The 15499-nt window shown below is 28.6% G+C and overlaps 1 protein-coding gene and 1 long non-coding RNA gene across 3 annotated transcripts; one reads left to right on the top strand and one right to left on the bottom strand.

Annotated features, from left to right (window-relative positions):
- Window positions 1-5056: 5056 nt before the first annotated feature.
- On the bottom strand, window positions 5057-6950 carry LOC149888373 (uncharacterized). The gene is made up of 2 exons (XR_016452778.1): window positions 6786-6950; window positions 5057-5317 (listed from the first exon to the last, which is right to left on the bottom strand). It is a non-coding gene; the product is annotated as an uncharacterized LOC149888373 (long non-coding RNA).
- On the top strand, window positions 6479-13250 carry LOC149888372 (transcription factor E2F5-like). 2 transcript variants are annotated; one of them, XM_090088330.1, is made up of 7 exons: window positions 6479-6623; window positions 9704-9938; window positions 10904-11141; window positions 11368-11587; window positions 11669-11866; window positions 12013-12127; window positions 12279-13250. In XM_090088330.1, the coding sequence occupies exons 2-7, from the start codon at window positions 9747-9749 to the stop codon at window positions 12723-12725; spliced, it is 1410 nt and encodes a 469-aa protein (XP_089944456.1). In that variant the 5' UTR covers window positions 6479-6623; window positions 9704-9746; the 3' UTR covers window positions 12726-13250. The 2 variants fall into 2 exon arrangements, with proteins under 2 accessions (XP_089944456.1, XP_089944457.1); XM_090088331.1 differs by lacking the exon at window positions 6479-6623 and adding an exon at window positions 7227-7765.
- Window positions 13251-15499: the final 2249 nt, after the last annotated feature.

Raw genomic sequence — 15499 nt, 5'->3', positions numbered from 1 at the left:
AAATTTGTAATAAAAAAAAAGAATGTAATAAAAAAAAAGAATGTAATAAAAAAAATTGCATAAAAAAATATCTATCTGTGCAGAATAACTTGCAATATGTGCATGTCACATAAAACTATATGTTATTTACAATATACTTTTTGTTGTTTAGCGCAATATTCATATAAAGTACTTGTTCCTGGAGCAATAATATACCTGTTTGCTAAAGCTGAGCAGGTTTGAAGAATTCAAGTATGCAGTTTTTATATTTAAAATAAAGGTTTATTTTGATTTTAATTGAGTTTATGTCGTATCCTAGGGAAGATACTTTTAGTAAATGTGGATGGACCAATAATCAAATAAGTGAGATTTTGCATTTTTAAAAGTAATGATTTTCAAGGTTGCTACTTTCCTTATATACAAAAATAAAATCAAATATAATGATATTTACAAATAAAAACTCCTAAATCTATCTATAGCAAATTATTGTCGCAAAGAAGGTCTTTGGGTTCAAAATTAGATCTTTCTAATTCTTAAACCAAAATTAGTTGTGAGAGTCAAAAAATTATGCGCCATAATGATAGGTTTACCTTGATGGTCATCTGTAAAAAGGAAGTTATGGGGGCTTTAGCAACCACAGAAGATTCTGTACAAGAAAGATTATTGCAAACCAACCTAGGTCAACAGTTACTGGACTTTTAGTAACCATGGATGGACCAATGAACAAATCAGTGAGATTTTGCAGTAAGTGAGATCCACAGACTAGTTAATAAAGTTAAATATGAAAAAAATACATTTAAGTCCATTTTCTAGTAGTTCCATTTTTAGTTTTGCTTAATAAATAGTTATTTAACTTTGTACAGCTAGCCTTTTTCTAAAATTTGAATAGCCAGTTTATGATTTTTGAATACCCATTTTATATACTAGAAGAGCCAATATTTGGTTTTTTTAAGTAAACTTGGTTTTATCTTTTTCAGTTTTTGGTCTTTAAAGCAACTAGTTTTTGAATATTGTAGTTTTTAGTTTTTGGTTTTTAAACAGTCAGTTTCTGTTCTTTGAATAGCCAGTTTTATATATATATTTTTTATTATATATTGTCATTTTTTATTTTCATTTTTGAAAAATATTTTTTTGAATGCTCACGGTTTTCAAAGTGGATTAAACTTTGGTCCAAAGAATAGTTAAAATGCATAATCTAAATGCATACTCAAAGATAAAGAGCACTATAGAAGTTTAGTGTTTACACTTCATGTTAATGTTTCGAAAAAAATGTCAATTAGTGATTATTGTTGTAACTTGATGTTTCTTTAGTAAATTTAAACTGTTGCATGGAAAGGAGATATTGGTGCAATTCCAATTCAATTTTTCAAAATTGATAGCTCAATAAAAGAGCGCCATTTCATGCAATATTTAAAACTCATCTTAAAAAACCTGTTTTTTTTCTTTCTACAAAATAGTTTTTTAGCAGCTTAGTTGTATTTTTCCTTAGTTGCAGCTTCAAAGGATAATTGAGGCGTTAAGCACTAAAGTGGTCTTATCCTCAATTTTTCTCAATTACATTTTATGTAGCCTATCTCCTCTACTACTCAAAAAAGTATACTATTTATAAAATAGTAGTATTTATTAGTATAAAAATATTTATCCACATACAGTCGTCTAATTTATAGTTTTAGTTAAAAATTTCTTTTTGTGTTTTCTCAGAATTACTTCCAACTGGCCGCCCCTCCACGCCAATCTGGCTCTCAAGCCTCGTTTAATGTAAAGGCATGCTTTTCATTAAATTGTAATTTTATCAAAAAGTTTACAATTTCAGAGCATGTACGGTCAGTCATGAAATATCCGAAGTCTTTAACTGGTCTTATGATAAAACTTTGAATATTTTTGTAATGTAATGTCGCATTTCTATGCTTCGGAAGAACGGTGACAAATTACTTGAGCATCCTATTACACTTGTGTCTAGTGAAATAACGAAAGGAGAATATTTTCGAGTTTAATATATGAAACAATGACTTTATATTCCAAATTTTTAATTTTTTCCCGAAGTTTTCTAAGATCTGACTTACTATTTCAGTCACAATTTTGACTTTGTGTAGAAAAGTTACATCACCGAAGCATTTCTATCACTAAGTAAAACAGTGAGAAAGAGCCTATTTCAGATTATTGAAGTGAAATAATTTATTTACAACAAATAGTTTTAAAGTAATAAAAATGCAATCACTGTAGCTAAACAGATATCAGTTATTGAGAAAAACACTCGCTTACGCTTTGAAAATAGATGACCAAGTCTGCTGTATTTCTTTCTTGTGTAGAATTGCTACTCTTAGGTAGCGAAGCGACAAATGTTTATAATGATAATGATGACATAAAAAATGTTCCTGAAGATGAATTGAAGAGTTAACTACATAAAAATGTTGAATCTTTTACATTTTATTGAAAATAATTTCATTTCAAGAAATTTCATCAAGAACTGACCAAAAAAAAAAGCGAAAATGTAACTTTGCATCAGATTTTAAAAAACGTTTTCTTAAAACATGAAAATACCGTAAAAACGAGGGCTATTTTATAGCATCAGGGTGATATTTTTGATTTTAAAATTTTTTCTTAGTTTTTAAAAAATTTGGGATATTTGCAAAGATGAAACATGATGAATTATGATTAACTTTAAAGTATATTAGGGCCTCAAAGTAAATTTGTAACAAAGACTACCATTCACTCGGATTTTAATACCACTTATCATAGGGATAGAAATGTTACTCAAAGATAGAGTCATAGAAGTTTGTGGCTGTTTAAAACACAAAACTAGAAAATAATTAGGCTAACTTTACTGCCCGTTACCTAATTTTTAAAAAAAGTTTAAATAAAACGCTATTTTAAAAAAATTTTCCAAAAGCTGCCGACCGAAAAAATGAGTAGCAAATCTACACTCAGATCAGTCTAATGATGATGATGATGATGATGATGATGATGATGATGATGATGATGATGATGATGATGATGATGATGATGATGATGATGATGATGATGATGATGATGATACCGCCACATTAAAAATGTAAACTCCAGTATTGTTGAACTGAAAAGGTGAGACAGACATCATTTAGGCTCCCGAGGCAAGGAACTTGCAAAAAAAAATGAGAATGAAAGACTGGAAGCAGACAACTAAATATTCTTTACTAGGGAAGCATGCTAGGATTATTTTAGATTAGGTAATCGACAATATGCAAATAATTTTTTCACATGTTTAAGGAATTGGACTTATGAAATCTAGAATGATTATTAAATAAATGAAAGGGTTTTAGCACATCTTTTGTATATTCTGTATTTCTGTAATGTTACTCTAGTGTATACTTCAAATTTTTATTATTAAGAAATAGAAGGGCAGAGATTGCTAGCATATACCAAACCAGTTATCACTTCACTTTACTTTGTACCGATGTCTTTGAACCTGAACATAGTTAGCTTCTCATCGATTGTGATTTTTTCCAAATCTAAGGGATAGAGTAGGAGTCTAGGAGAATAGAAGGGAAGAGTATAACAGTACTAGTACAGCCACATACAAGTTCAGCTTAAAACATGGCTTATCAGTTCACTTCACTTTAAAATTTTTGCTAATAGAGCTTGAAGTTGAAGTCATTAAACATGAACTTGAAGTCATTGAGCTTAAAACCTGAACGAAGTCACGCGACGTTCGTTTGTTTACTTTTTGCATGCACTCGTTTCGTTTACTCAAACGATTTCGAAGACAGTTAAATTTTTGGAAGTGAATTTGAAAGCCGTAAGAAATTTTAAACAATTTTAAAACACGCCATTTTCGAATTTACATTACTTTTTACGATTTTGAAAACCGCGAAAATATATTTTATTCGAAGTAATACGACTTTGAAGACCGTTTAATTAAATTTTATACAACTTTTAACGATTTCGAAACACGTTCACACTCGACTTTTAGCGATGTCGAAGCTTCGACTTTGACTTCGAAACACAGCGACCTCGATTGTTTTATCTCTAAGTGCCCATTACTCAAATACAACTGTGGCATGGACGGACGAAAACATGAATTATGTTGCCAAGCGATTGATCCGCCAAATATTCCACAAGAAAGAACAGTCAAAAATATGTGGGTTTTTTTAGCACAAAATGTCTACGAAAATGGCTAGAAAGCAAAAACAACGGATCAGTTATTCAAAATAATATATTTAACAGAAAAAGTATGCAAAATGCAGCCCATTCAAAACAAGTGTTCCCCAAAATACAAAACTGTTAAAAATGTTACAAAAACTATAATGCATAAAATGCATTATACCGTAAATGAGCTAAAGGAGCCCATAACAGTTTTAACCTATTCCTCTATTTTATTTGCGGCATAATGCAGCTGTGAAGTTGAAAAATAGATAACTCATCTGCTCAAAATGCTTGGGAATAAAATTGACTGGTATTTTGAAAGAGAAGATAAATATATTAAAAATGACATTTTAATTGAAGTTAATCCAAATGATCATTTGCATTAAATTCATTTAAAGTTTCGTATGCTACAATCTGCACAAGAAATCTTAAATCCGAAAAAAAAGTTTAACATAATTTTGAGTCGAAACACATCGTAGCTGGTTAAACATTTATTTTACAAGTTTCCGCAATATTCATGCGATTTCGGAAAAATCGCAAATTAAAAATCAATCCGTAATCTAAGTAAGGAATGATAATCTTTAAAGATAATTCATTATGTTTTTCTTTCTTTGTAGTTGATAATTTTAGTTTTCTCACAATTCTAGCAATTGACCGATAAAATTCAAAGATTACTTTTTAACAAGAAAATAGCCACGAAAACCACCTAAAACACAATTGTCTTATTGCAACAATAGCTTAATAATATTTTGTGTGTTGTATATACAGATAAAATGAATAAGCGTGAGGAGTAACGTGTACTGTGTCAAACAATATTTCATTCAATTAATTCAATCACCGAAATAAAACTTTTTTACAATTTTTAGAATAGTTTATGTTTTCTGCAATTCATTTATATTAAACGGACAACATGCCGGAAATAATTAAATTGAAAGCTCAGCAGAAAATCAGAAAATTTGATGATTTTTTAATTATTATAAGTAAAAAATAAATTACAATAATCACTCCTTTTCTTTAAAAAAAGAGCTTTTCAAGATGAACATCAGTGAGTCGAAACACTTCTATTATCCGTGGTGAGGCCAACTGTCAAAGTGATTCGTTCGAAAAATGAGCTTGTTGTAGGAAGCTACTGTAGTGGTCGGGAATACTTAAGTGCTAACACCTTTTGAAACGACGTGTTTACATTCTAATAAACGCATTGCTTTATCACATGCGGCTACATAAGTCACGAAAGTAAAAAACGCTATTTTTACAAACAATAAAAGGAAACGGAATGTTGTGCAAAAGTCTATTTTCTTAAAAAGTAAAACAATTTAAAAAATGAGTTATTGGCAATAAACGTGAAATTTAATATCGTAAAAACATATCTATAATATGAAATATCTGGAATATAAATATATGATAAAAGAAATATAATATTGAATTGCATCACGAGTAGAAATATTTATTCGGAAGCTTTTGATATATTATTTATTTCTCTTTGTTTATCTGCTGTTTTTTGTGATAAATTTTTTGATGGGTTAAACTTGTTTTAGGTAAGGTAACCTTATTTGGTGGCGGTAACTTTCAATTTTGAGGAAATTAGTAAACTTGTAGTTTCCGAAATTTTTACAGCAAGAATCGCCTGAAAATACATTTCTTTGAAAGAAAATTCACAGTTTTATCGATCTATAGATTAAGGAGCTCTGTGATAATACTCTAATGTATATATTTATGTTGTGATATAAATATGTAATGAGAGAACATTTCTATGTTTTACTAATACGTTCCAACACTTATTTATATTACCATTTACAACCTCCGTTCCACAATAGTTGTCACGTTTTATGCATAAATTTTATTCCAAAATACTTCACCCATTTGATCAAACTTTTATGGCTATAGGTTAACTTGTGTTAGACCGATTTTTAAAAGTAATAGCTTATTGAAAATGACTACTAAAAGTATTCGAACAAGCTTATAGCTGATAAAACATTTTTCATCATCATATTTCGAATTTCTTCTTTGCCGATCTGTTCTATAACTTTCGTTACTGGAGTTCCTTTTAGACTATTTTTAGAGCTCCTTTTGGCACTTTTATAAAATAGTTACAACGGTACAAATTTAGCAAATCTTTAAAAAATTACTCAAATAGCATACATATTCAATATTCGGACCAAAAGTATCCAAATGTGAAAACTATTTTGTAACGGAGATAGTATTAGATTACAATTTATTAGCCTATTGTTTACTAAATTATATTTTTGGTTATGCAATATTTATGTTACATATTTGCTCAAAGATGCTTGCGACTAACATCGGTGAGCAGCTCTCTTAGAGAATACCTTGCTTCAGTAAAAATTGTTATTCTAATGACTTAGTAATATTGGGCTTAACAATTGGTGAATTTTTTTATCTTTAGATAAAAATAAAAAGGAACTGGGATCTAAATTTCATAAATGGTTTTATACTTGATTTTATTACAAAAAACCTGCAGTGGCACATACAGGATTTAATCTTGGGAGGGCCAAGATAAACAGGAGGTTAAATTCAATTTTTTTTTTGGTTTAAAATGAAACTGATATTTAGATTGATAAACAGACATTTAGATTATATGTGTGTGTGTTTGCACACACACACACACACACATATATAACATAAAAATGAATCAAATCTGAAATATTGAAAATATTTTTTTTCCATACTTGTTTAATTTCGGATTGAGCCCTCTTGTTTTACCCTTGGGGGCGAATGGAGTTTAATTGCAGGGATCCTTCCATATAAACTAGCAGAAAACACAAACCCTTGAAAGAGATTTGTTTTAGACCTATGAAAGCTGCTTTACGTAACACATTCGATGAGAAACTTGCTACGTGTAAACCTTCAGTTTTAAAGTTAGGTGCGCGTTAATGCGGCAAGTTTAGTAGTTTACTTTCGAATGGTTAGCGAAGAAAATTTCAATCGCTCTCTTTAAAAGTCAAAAGTTATGCTGAACCCAGCCTTTGATTTTTAAAGAAAAAATGAAATTTTTAAAAACTAATGTTTATTAGTAGACTTTTTTATATTATCATTTTTATAGCAGACTTCTTTTTTTTTTTTTTTTTTTTTTTTTTTATCTATTTGTCATTTTATCTAATTTTTTTCCATTTTTTCTAATCATTCAATTTTAATCCCTAAAGATTTTATAACATTAAAAAAAAATACGTTTGGCAGCTTATTGTCTTCAGCAGTTATGCATATTACAAACAAAGATTGAATGATATTAACGGCTCTTAATCTTTCACCTTCGAATATTAGGACACAATTCCTTTTTACCGTGTTTCCCAGTGATGTGTGTATTAAAACTGGTAAAGAGTTTATGAATAAAAACTACATGTACGAAATCAATTCTTGATGAGTATGTCTACGGAACAATTACAGATGAGTGAAGTTTACCTCAAGCGATAACCAAAAGATAAATTTACCACTTAATCTAGAATATTAAATCGTAAATGCTTCGTCCTCTTAAAGAAAAATATTTATTTAGCTCTTTTTTTCATTTTTTTATTTGGATATTAAAAGCCAGTGATTAAAAAAAAAAAACTATTCTGAGCTTGTTTTAATCTGGGGAGGAAGCCTCACTTCATGTCAATTACGATGAGTTATTACGTTTTTGTAAAGTAATGATAAAGTCACAAGCAGCTGCGTAAGTTTACTAAAATGAATTTCATTTTCATGATATTTTCTTAACAAATAAATAAACCTCGTTGTTTGCTATTAAATCTGTATGTAGTTAGTTTTTGAAAACAACTGATCAAACAATAGAAGATTACTACAAAAGAAACTTTTTTTAAAAAAAAACTGAAAATTTTTAATAAGGATCATTAATTGATAGAAAACGACATGTGATGTCCACGTGTTTTTTCGCAGATTTTTTTTTTCGGACAGGTTTTTTCTTTTATCATGTGTTGTTAGCAAGAAAAATAGGCTAAAGAAAAATTTGGGATATTCGACTCCGAAGAACATGCTCTAATAAATAAATTATCACTTTTTTGTGCTGCGATTATTCATAAAAAAAAACTGGACAAAAAAACCATGGGAATTTTTTTCCAAGATAACATTTATTTACATATTTTTTGCAGAAATATGACAAATGTCATGGAAACAGTGATGTATTTTTCTGAGATACAGACAAAATTTACATTAAAGGTAGATAATTTTACAAGAAGTTAGGATTACTGCAATAACTTCAGAATAAAAACTTGGTGCAAAACTTTTTCACATTCCGAAAATTCCTCATGATGCAGAAAAAAATTTTCAAATTTTTTAAAGTGGTTCATTTTCTCTAAACTTCATGAAAACTGCGACTTTTGTTTTTTTTAACTATATATTCTTCATATTCAAAACGATTTCTAAAATTTATTCCATAGTTTTGTTTTGAAATTCCCTCACGTACCGACATTCTAATTTTCGACTAAGTCTGCGTCCACGGCTGACAGTGGGTTGGTTTAATTATTGAAAGTTACTTGAGCTTAGTTTGGTTACTAATCGTTTTACAGAGTTGTTAATATGATAACTACTAAACTTAATCATTTCATTTTACGAATGAATCGCTACTAGTGAATAGCTTCACACAGTCGCAACTGTTTATTTTATCTTAAACCTGATTAGTAGGGTGCAATTTAGGAACGGTTAAAAAAAAAAAAGAAAAAAAGGAAAAAGGTCATCTAAAAAGACTTTTTCAGAGTTTCGTACTACTATATTCATTAGGTGATCAAAATACGTTTTTTGATTTTTTTTTGAAAAAGTTCTGGGTCATTTACTCTTTATCGTGTCTCTGTGAACAAATATCCTTGCTGTGAACTAACAGGTTAAAATGTGCGTATCTGGTTGCTGTTGCTTGGTAGCATAATTACTTAATGAACCATACGATTTGAATTCTCATACCGGTTTAATTGCCATTCTGCGAGAAGATCGGCATACTCTTACCCTAAGAGAAATTACTCTGATTATTGTTGTCATCATAATGATGTTGATATTTTTACATGATAATGATCATAATAATCAAGCTGTTAATGATAATAACCATAACCCTTGCGTTTTAATAGTTATAATGTGCATTATGTAATCTTAACAGAGGCCATAATTATAATAAGCATTAACAAGATAAATAACCCTATAATTGAATTAAATTTATCAAAATTATAATAACTCTAAAATTTAATATTGTTATTGATAAGAGAAATAACGTAAAAATTTAGGAAAAAAATAAATAAATAAACAACAGTAAATTGCAGAGCTAACCAAGTAACTTTGAACTTTCTTTATTAAATTTTCCCGCGCGTTTTTACACGAACAATAAAAATCTTAACTGGCGGGAAAATTCAACCAATAAGATGAATCAAATTAATATTGAGTGCAACTAGACCGCAATCGAAAACACTTGACTAAAAAAACGCGCGAAACTTGATGTTTTCTATACTCAACAAATATTTAGTTAATCATGAGATAATTATCTTTAAATATCTTTTACATCACAGAATCTAAAATAAAAATTTTTATAAATTCAAAATTGCTTAAAGTTTACTAGTTGTTGTTTTGCAAGAAATGTAAGGTTTTTGTATTGTGAAATTTTCTTAATTAGGCTCAAAAAGGAGAATAAATTTTCATGTACTCTTTAAATAATTATGATGGCTACAAAAGTGATTGATATTCCTGAAGCTTTTGAAATCGAAGGAAAAAAATCTCGAAGCTCTAGATCTATTTCAGAATTAAATCAACCTACTTCATCTCCCGGAACTCCTTCGGATAGTCAATTTAAGCAAACATTTTCAACGCCTGCTAGCGACAGAGCGAAAAGAAGTCAGCCGAAACCTCAGGTAAAAAAACGTTTTTCATTTTTAAGATCATAAAATTATCCGTGTGTATATTAGATTTAATTTGGGCTAATAATATAGTAAAAATGACGACTGTGTTTTAAAATTGTTGTAACAATAGTTAGAATTAAATAGTGATTTAATGTATATTTGACTATATATTGATGTATATTTTATTTTACATTGATGTTAACCCACGTTTATGTGAGTTTGCGTATAACATTTATCTTTTTATTTATTATGTAGCTAAGTTATGTACAGTAAAAAGGAATAGTAACATCTTTACGGGTTGTTTACTTAACAATCAAAGTTGACACATTTTTGTAGTGTTTTTTTTTTTTGATTTTTGATTATAAAAATCAATGCATGTATTAATAGTTTTTCTATTGTGTACATGAAAAACTTAGTATTAACAAAGTTCTATCTTCTCTTTATTTCTTATTTTGATTTACCTTATACGATGTAATGTTTCATGTATTACTTGAGTATTGTTTTCATGTGTGTATATTTATTTTTTAAAAACACATACACAAACAGATATGTATGTATATGTATGTGTGTGTGTATATATATATATATATATATATATATATATATATATATATATATATATATATATATATACATATATATATATATACATATATATAAATATATATACATATATATAAATATATATACATATATATAAATATATATACATATATATAAATATATATACATATATATAAATATATATACATATATATAAATATATATACATATATATAAATATATATACATATATATAAATATATATACATATATATAAATATATATACATATATATACATATATATAAATATATATAAATATATATACATATATATAAATATATATAAATGTATATATGTTTGTTTTTATGTTCTCTTGATGAATGAATTCTATGATAATTCATTAATTAGATATTTTCTACTTATTTGTTAAAGGTAAAACGAAAGCTTGATCTTGAGCATAAAGCTGTTTTACAGCAACAAAATCGTCAGCAAGAACCATTAGTCATGCAGACATTACAACCCATCATATTTGCAACTTTCAAAACACCATCATCAAAGGTTTCTGTACCAACTTCACAAACTAAGCAGAGGATCAGAACAGCCCCACAACCAATAGCACCTGCAACATCTGATTCAAAATTGCATCATCCAATATTAGAAGTAAAACCTGGTATATAGAGTTAAATATCAAAAAAACTGTTTATTCATTTTAAAATTCATTTTAATTAAAAATCCTCTGGATTTTTAAGTCTTAACACACAGTTGGGGTATTTTAATGTATTTTTAAAAGGACCCCTCAGTTGAGGTTTTTTTAGAATGTAATTTTTATAGCCCAATGTAGATAGGGTTAAATTGCTTTAATCATTAAATTTTATTTATGCTTTTTTCTTTGTCAGTTCTAAAATCACCAGCATGTGAGCGACGTTATGAAACCTCTTTGGGAATCCTTACAAAAAGATTTGTCTCACTGCTTCGCAATTCAGTAAGCGGAATTCTTGATCTCAATCAAGCTGCAGAATTACTTGATGTGCAAAAACGCAGAATTTATGACATCACAAATGTTTTAGAGGGTATTGGTGTGATTGAAAAGAATTCAAAGAACAATATAAAATGGGTGTAAGACTTTTAATAAATGTTACTCTTAAAAATAAAATTCAGTTTTTATTTCATTTAATTTTTTAATTGTTTTTATTATAGTGGTGCAAAGCACTTAGAAAATCAAAATGAAAATGTTGTTGATGATGGAAATCATGAAGAAGCAATCCTTGCCACAAATTTAGTAGATTTGCATCAAGATATTGAAGATTTAAAATTGTCTGAAGAAAAACTAGATGAACTTATTCAACAATGTCAAAATGAAATGAAGCAATGCAGTGGTGCTAAGCATTACAACAAGTATCTTTTCATGCCTAGTTAATATCTTGTCAATAACTTTGATAGTTCCAATATTCTAGCAAGGTGATTTGTGCTTCAAATAAGTTAAAATGAAAAAGATTAGTGTTTCTTTTCAATGATAATAATGACCCTTAACAGATATTCAGACATTCATATGTTACTTATCAAGATATTCGTGGTATAAGAGACTTTAATAATAAGACTGTGATTGCTATTAAAGCTCCTCCTGAAACCAAGTTAGAAGTTCCTGATCCCAATGAGGTTTGTTTTTATTCCTAATTATATCAGTTTTAAAGACAATCAAAGTTCAAGCTGTTTATGAATAAGTAATTTAACATAACTTAAAAATCAAGTCTTAAAACATATTTTCTTGATAATTTTATCTTTTAATCATATTTTTTTTATTGTTTAGTCAATACAGATCTGGCTGAAAAGTTCCAATGGTCCAATTGATGTTTATTTGTGTCCTGACAATAAAGAGAATGTTCCACCATTAAATGAAAAGCTTGAAGATTGTGCTTACTCAGATTCTACAAGTTCAGCATCAGAATTTTCTCCATTCAGCAATGACAATATGCGTTCTCCAGGAAATCTTAGTCAGAGTTCAGGTTATTTTGAAGAATGCCAATTTTCAAGTTATGATGCCAATACCACACTCTCTTCAATGAATTGTGGTATGATGCGTATGAATAAACTTGACTCAGAAGACTTTATAGCGTATGAGAATTGCTATCGAAATGAACTAGCCATATCTCCTTTAATTTCTCTCGAACCTAATTTCAAAGCTGAAGATTATTTGTTTTCTCTTGATTGCAATGAGGGAATTAGTGATCTCTTTGATGTGGACACATTTTTATGAACTATTTTCTTTTAAAAGTAAATAAAAAATTGACCTATATATTTATGTACATATATCTTTGGAAAGCTGTTTACTTTTGGCACACCTGCATTTTCATTCTACCACTTGAGTTTATATAAGTTCATAATGAAATTCAAAAATTTAGCCAAAAAATGTCTTTAGTATTTATTTCGAATTTTTTTAAATCCTCTTTTAAATAAAGACATGAAAATTCATTTGAAGAATTATTTTTCTATGAGTTACATGATATGGGACCATTAATGTGACAACTTATCTTTATATTATGTCTGCGTGAAACTATAAATACTTGAATTTTTTTCCTGTATATAAACAATGGTTTGCATATATATTATACATGTTAGCTTTTATTTGTAAAATAATTTATTTTATATTATAAATATTTGACCAATGACCTATTATTGTAGTAGTAATTATAGTTTCATTGGATGATAAGTCTTTGATTTTATACGATATAACAATTGTGTTAAGTCTAAGAATGAAATATAACTTATTTATTAAATTTAATCTCAGTTTGTTTCTTATTAAGATTTTTTATAGATTATCTTAAAAAGAAATTTGTTTCTTGTCTGATTTTAATTATAAATTTATATTTATAAATATATATTAATATGTAAATTATAAATATATATTTATAAATTATAAAAGGTATATACCCAGTAAGCCAGTGGTTCTTAACCTTTTTGAAGTCGGAGAGCACTTTTGATAATGACAAAAATTTGGGGAGCACTGAAATCCAATTATTGTAGCTTCTTACCTAAACTGTAATTATTACAGTAATGTGAGTGAACATTAAATTTTGAGTTTCATAATTTCGCGGAGCACTTGCAACTACCTCGCGGAGCACCGGTTAAGAACCACTGCAGTAAGCACACGACGTTGAAATAACGTCGATCAACGTTATTTCAACGTCGTGTGCTTACTGGGTAACCATAGTATAGAGTAACAAACAAACCAACAAAGATTATGTATTGTCTTGTTTTTTTGCTAAGGAATTTATATAAGAAAATCTAAATCTCCAACGACTTAAGAAAAATCTGCAATAAAATATGTTAAAATTTAACGTTTTTAAGAAAAAGACGCTTTAAGATTTTTCCATGTTATTAAAAGTGCTATAAATTTAACAATTAAAGATCTACTTTGTTTTATTTCAGAAAAGCTTTTTCTCAATTTCTTTTTAATTTTTCCTTAATCTTGCATCAGGGTGTCATACTAATATATTCGATAATTTTTTAAAATGTTCATCGAATATAAAATATTAACTGCCGTTAAATTAAGCTGGTACTATAAACGTTAAAATTAATATTCAAAATACCTACTAAGAGCCTCTTTCCAAGTTACGCAGCAATTTTAAGGTTGTAATTTGGGTCGGAATGTCTATCCAAGTATCTAGTTTTTGTTTAAGGCTATTTATGATGCCTATATGGACTTAATTCCTTGACCATCCAAATGATTTGACTCAAATTTGGTGATAAAAGTGTCCTTAAGAAGGAATTACATTTTGCTGAAACCGCCACCATTTATTTGATCAATCGCCATGTCTGTAGATTAACCTTGAGTTTTTTTTTTTTAGGTAACGAAAACTAAGACTTCTTGCGCTCATTACTTTTTGAACCTGAATTCTGGATTAAGTTTGGTGCCCCCCCCTGTCGTTTTAAGTGTTTCCAGAAATTCTCTGACAAAATTATCGAAAATTAAAAATCAACTTGTCATTTCTTTGTCGATGATCTTTGAGCTAGAGCATCCTGCCATCGGACTCGGCGGGAATCTTGTACGAGATTTACGAGATTTACGATAGCGATGCATCGGTTTTTACGCAAAAGTGCGTAATTGGATTACTTTCCATCGTAAAAATACGCGACCGATGGTCAAAATAAAGTACGGTAATTTATCGGAAAAACCTTTACGAGGTTTCTCGAGGTACGATGTAATTTGATGATTTATCACGAGATTTCACTGTAAATACGAAGTATTTCTAATAATACGAGGTATTTGATTAAATTGCGATGGTAATCTATAAAAAGAGTAAATTAACTGTAAAAACCGATTTAGATTTTCGCAAATTCCCTCTGCAATTAAACATTCCATCGGAAATTAATTGGAAATTAATTTCTGAATGACGAAAAACTAGTAAAGCTGTAAAAGCTGTAATTTGATTAAAGTTTTTATATTTGGTGTTCCTACAAACCTACTAGGGATAGCACATTTACTTACTTTGATGTTAAAAAGTTACTTTTAAACAAATATTACTTTACATAACTTAGATTAAATGATCAAATATATTTACATTTAAAAGTAATTCATTTTTTAAAAAGTAGCATAGTAAAATAATATATTACATGTAAAAAATACTAAAGCGTATCAAAGTATATAAAAGAACTATTTCGGAATTTTTTCCAGGGTGATTTTTTCCTGCTGCCGTTTGAATTCCATACGTTCTGGACATTTTTGAAAAGATTCTTCCAGCCTAAGAGCAGTAAAATGTTCCCATGCTCGACCATGAGTTGAATTTTTTTTTTTAAACGGGTTGGCTCTAAGAATGGCTTTCATAGTAAATAAGATACTGTTCCTGCGCTAGGAATGGTTTTAATTGCCAATATGAGCATGGTCGGGAGTAAGGGTCTGCGTATCGTTATTATTTTGAACCGATATGAAACGATATGAAACGATAACGATATCAAACGATATGAGTTTGTCTATCAAACGATAATATCGGTTTAGTTATCGTTTGAACCGATAACCAAACGATAACTTAT

Source organism: Hydra viridissima, unplaced genomic scaffold, assembly GCF_058129835.1.
Source record: "Hydra viridissima isolate aposymbiotic clone 2 unplaced genomic scaffold, HvirCarnegie_v1 scaffold_5, whole genome shotgun sequence".
Lineage (NCBI taxonomy): Eukaryota > Metazoa > Cnidaria > Hydrozoa > Anthoathecata > Hydridae > Hydra > Hydra viridissima.
The sequence above is the reverse complement of the archived record's forward strand: the minus strand, read 5'-3'. Positions and strand labels throughout refer to the sequence as shown.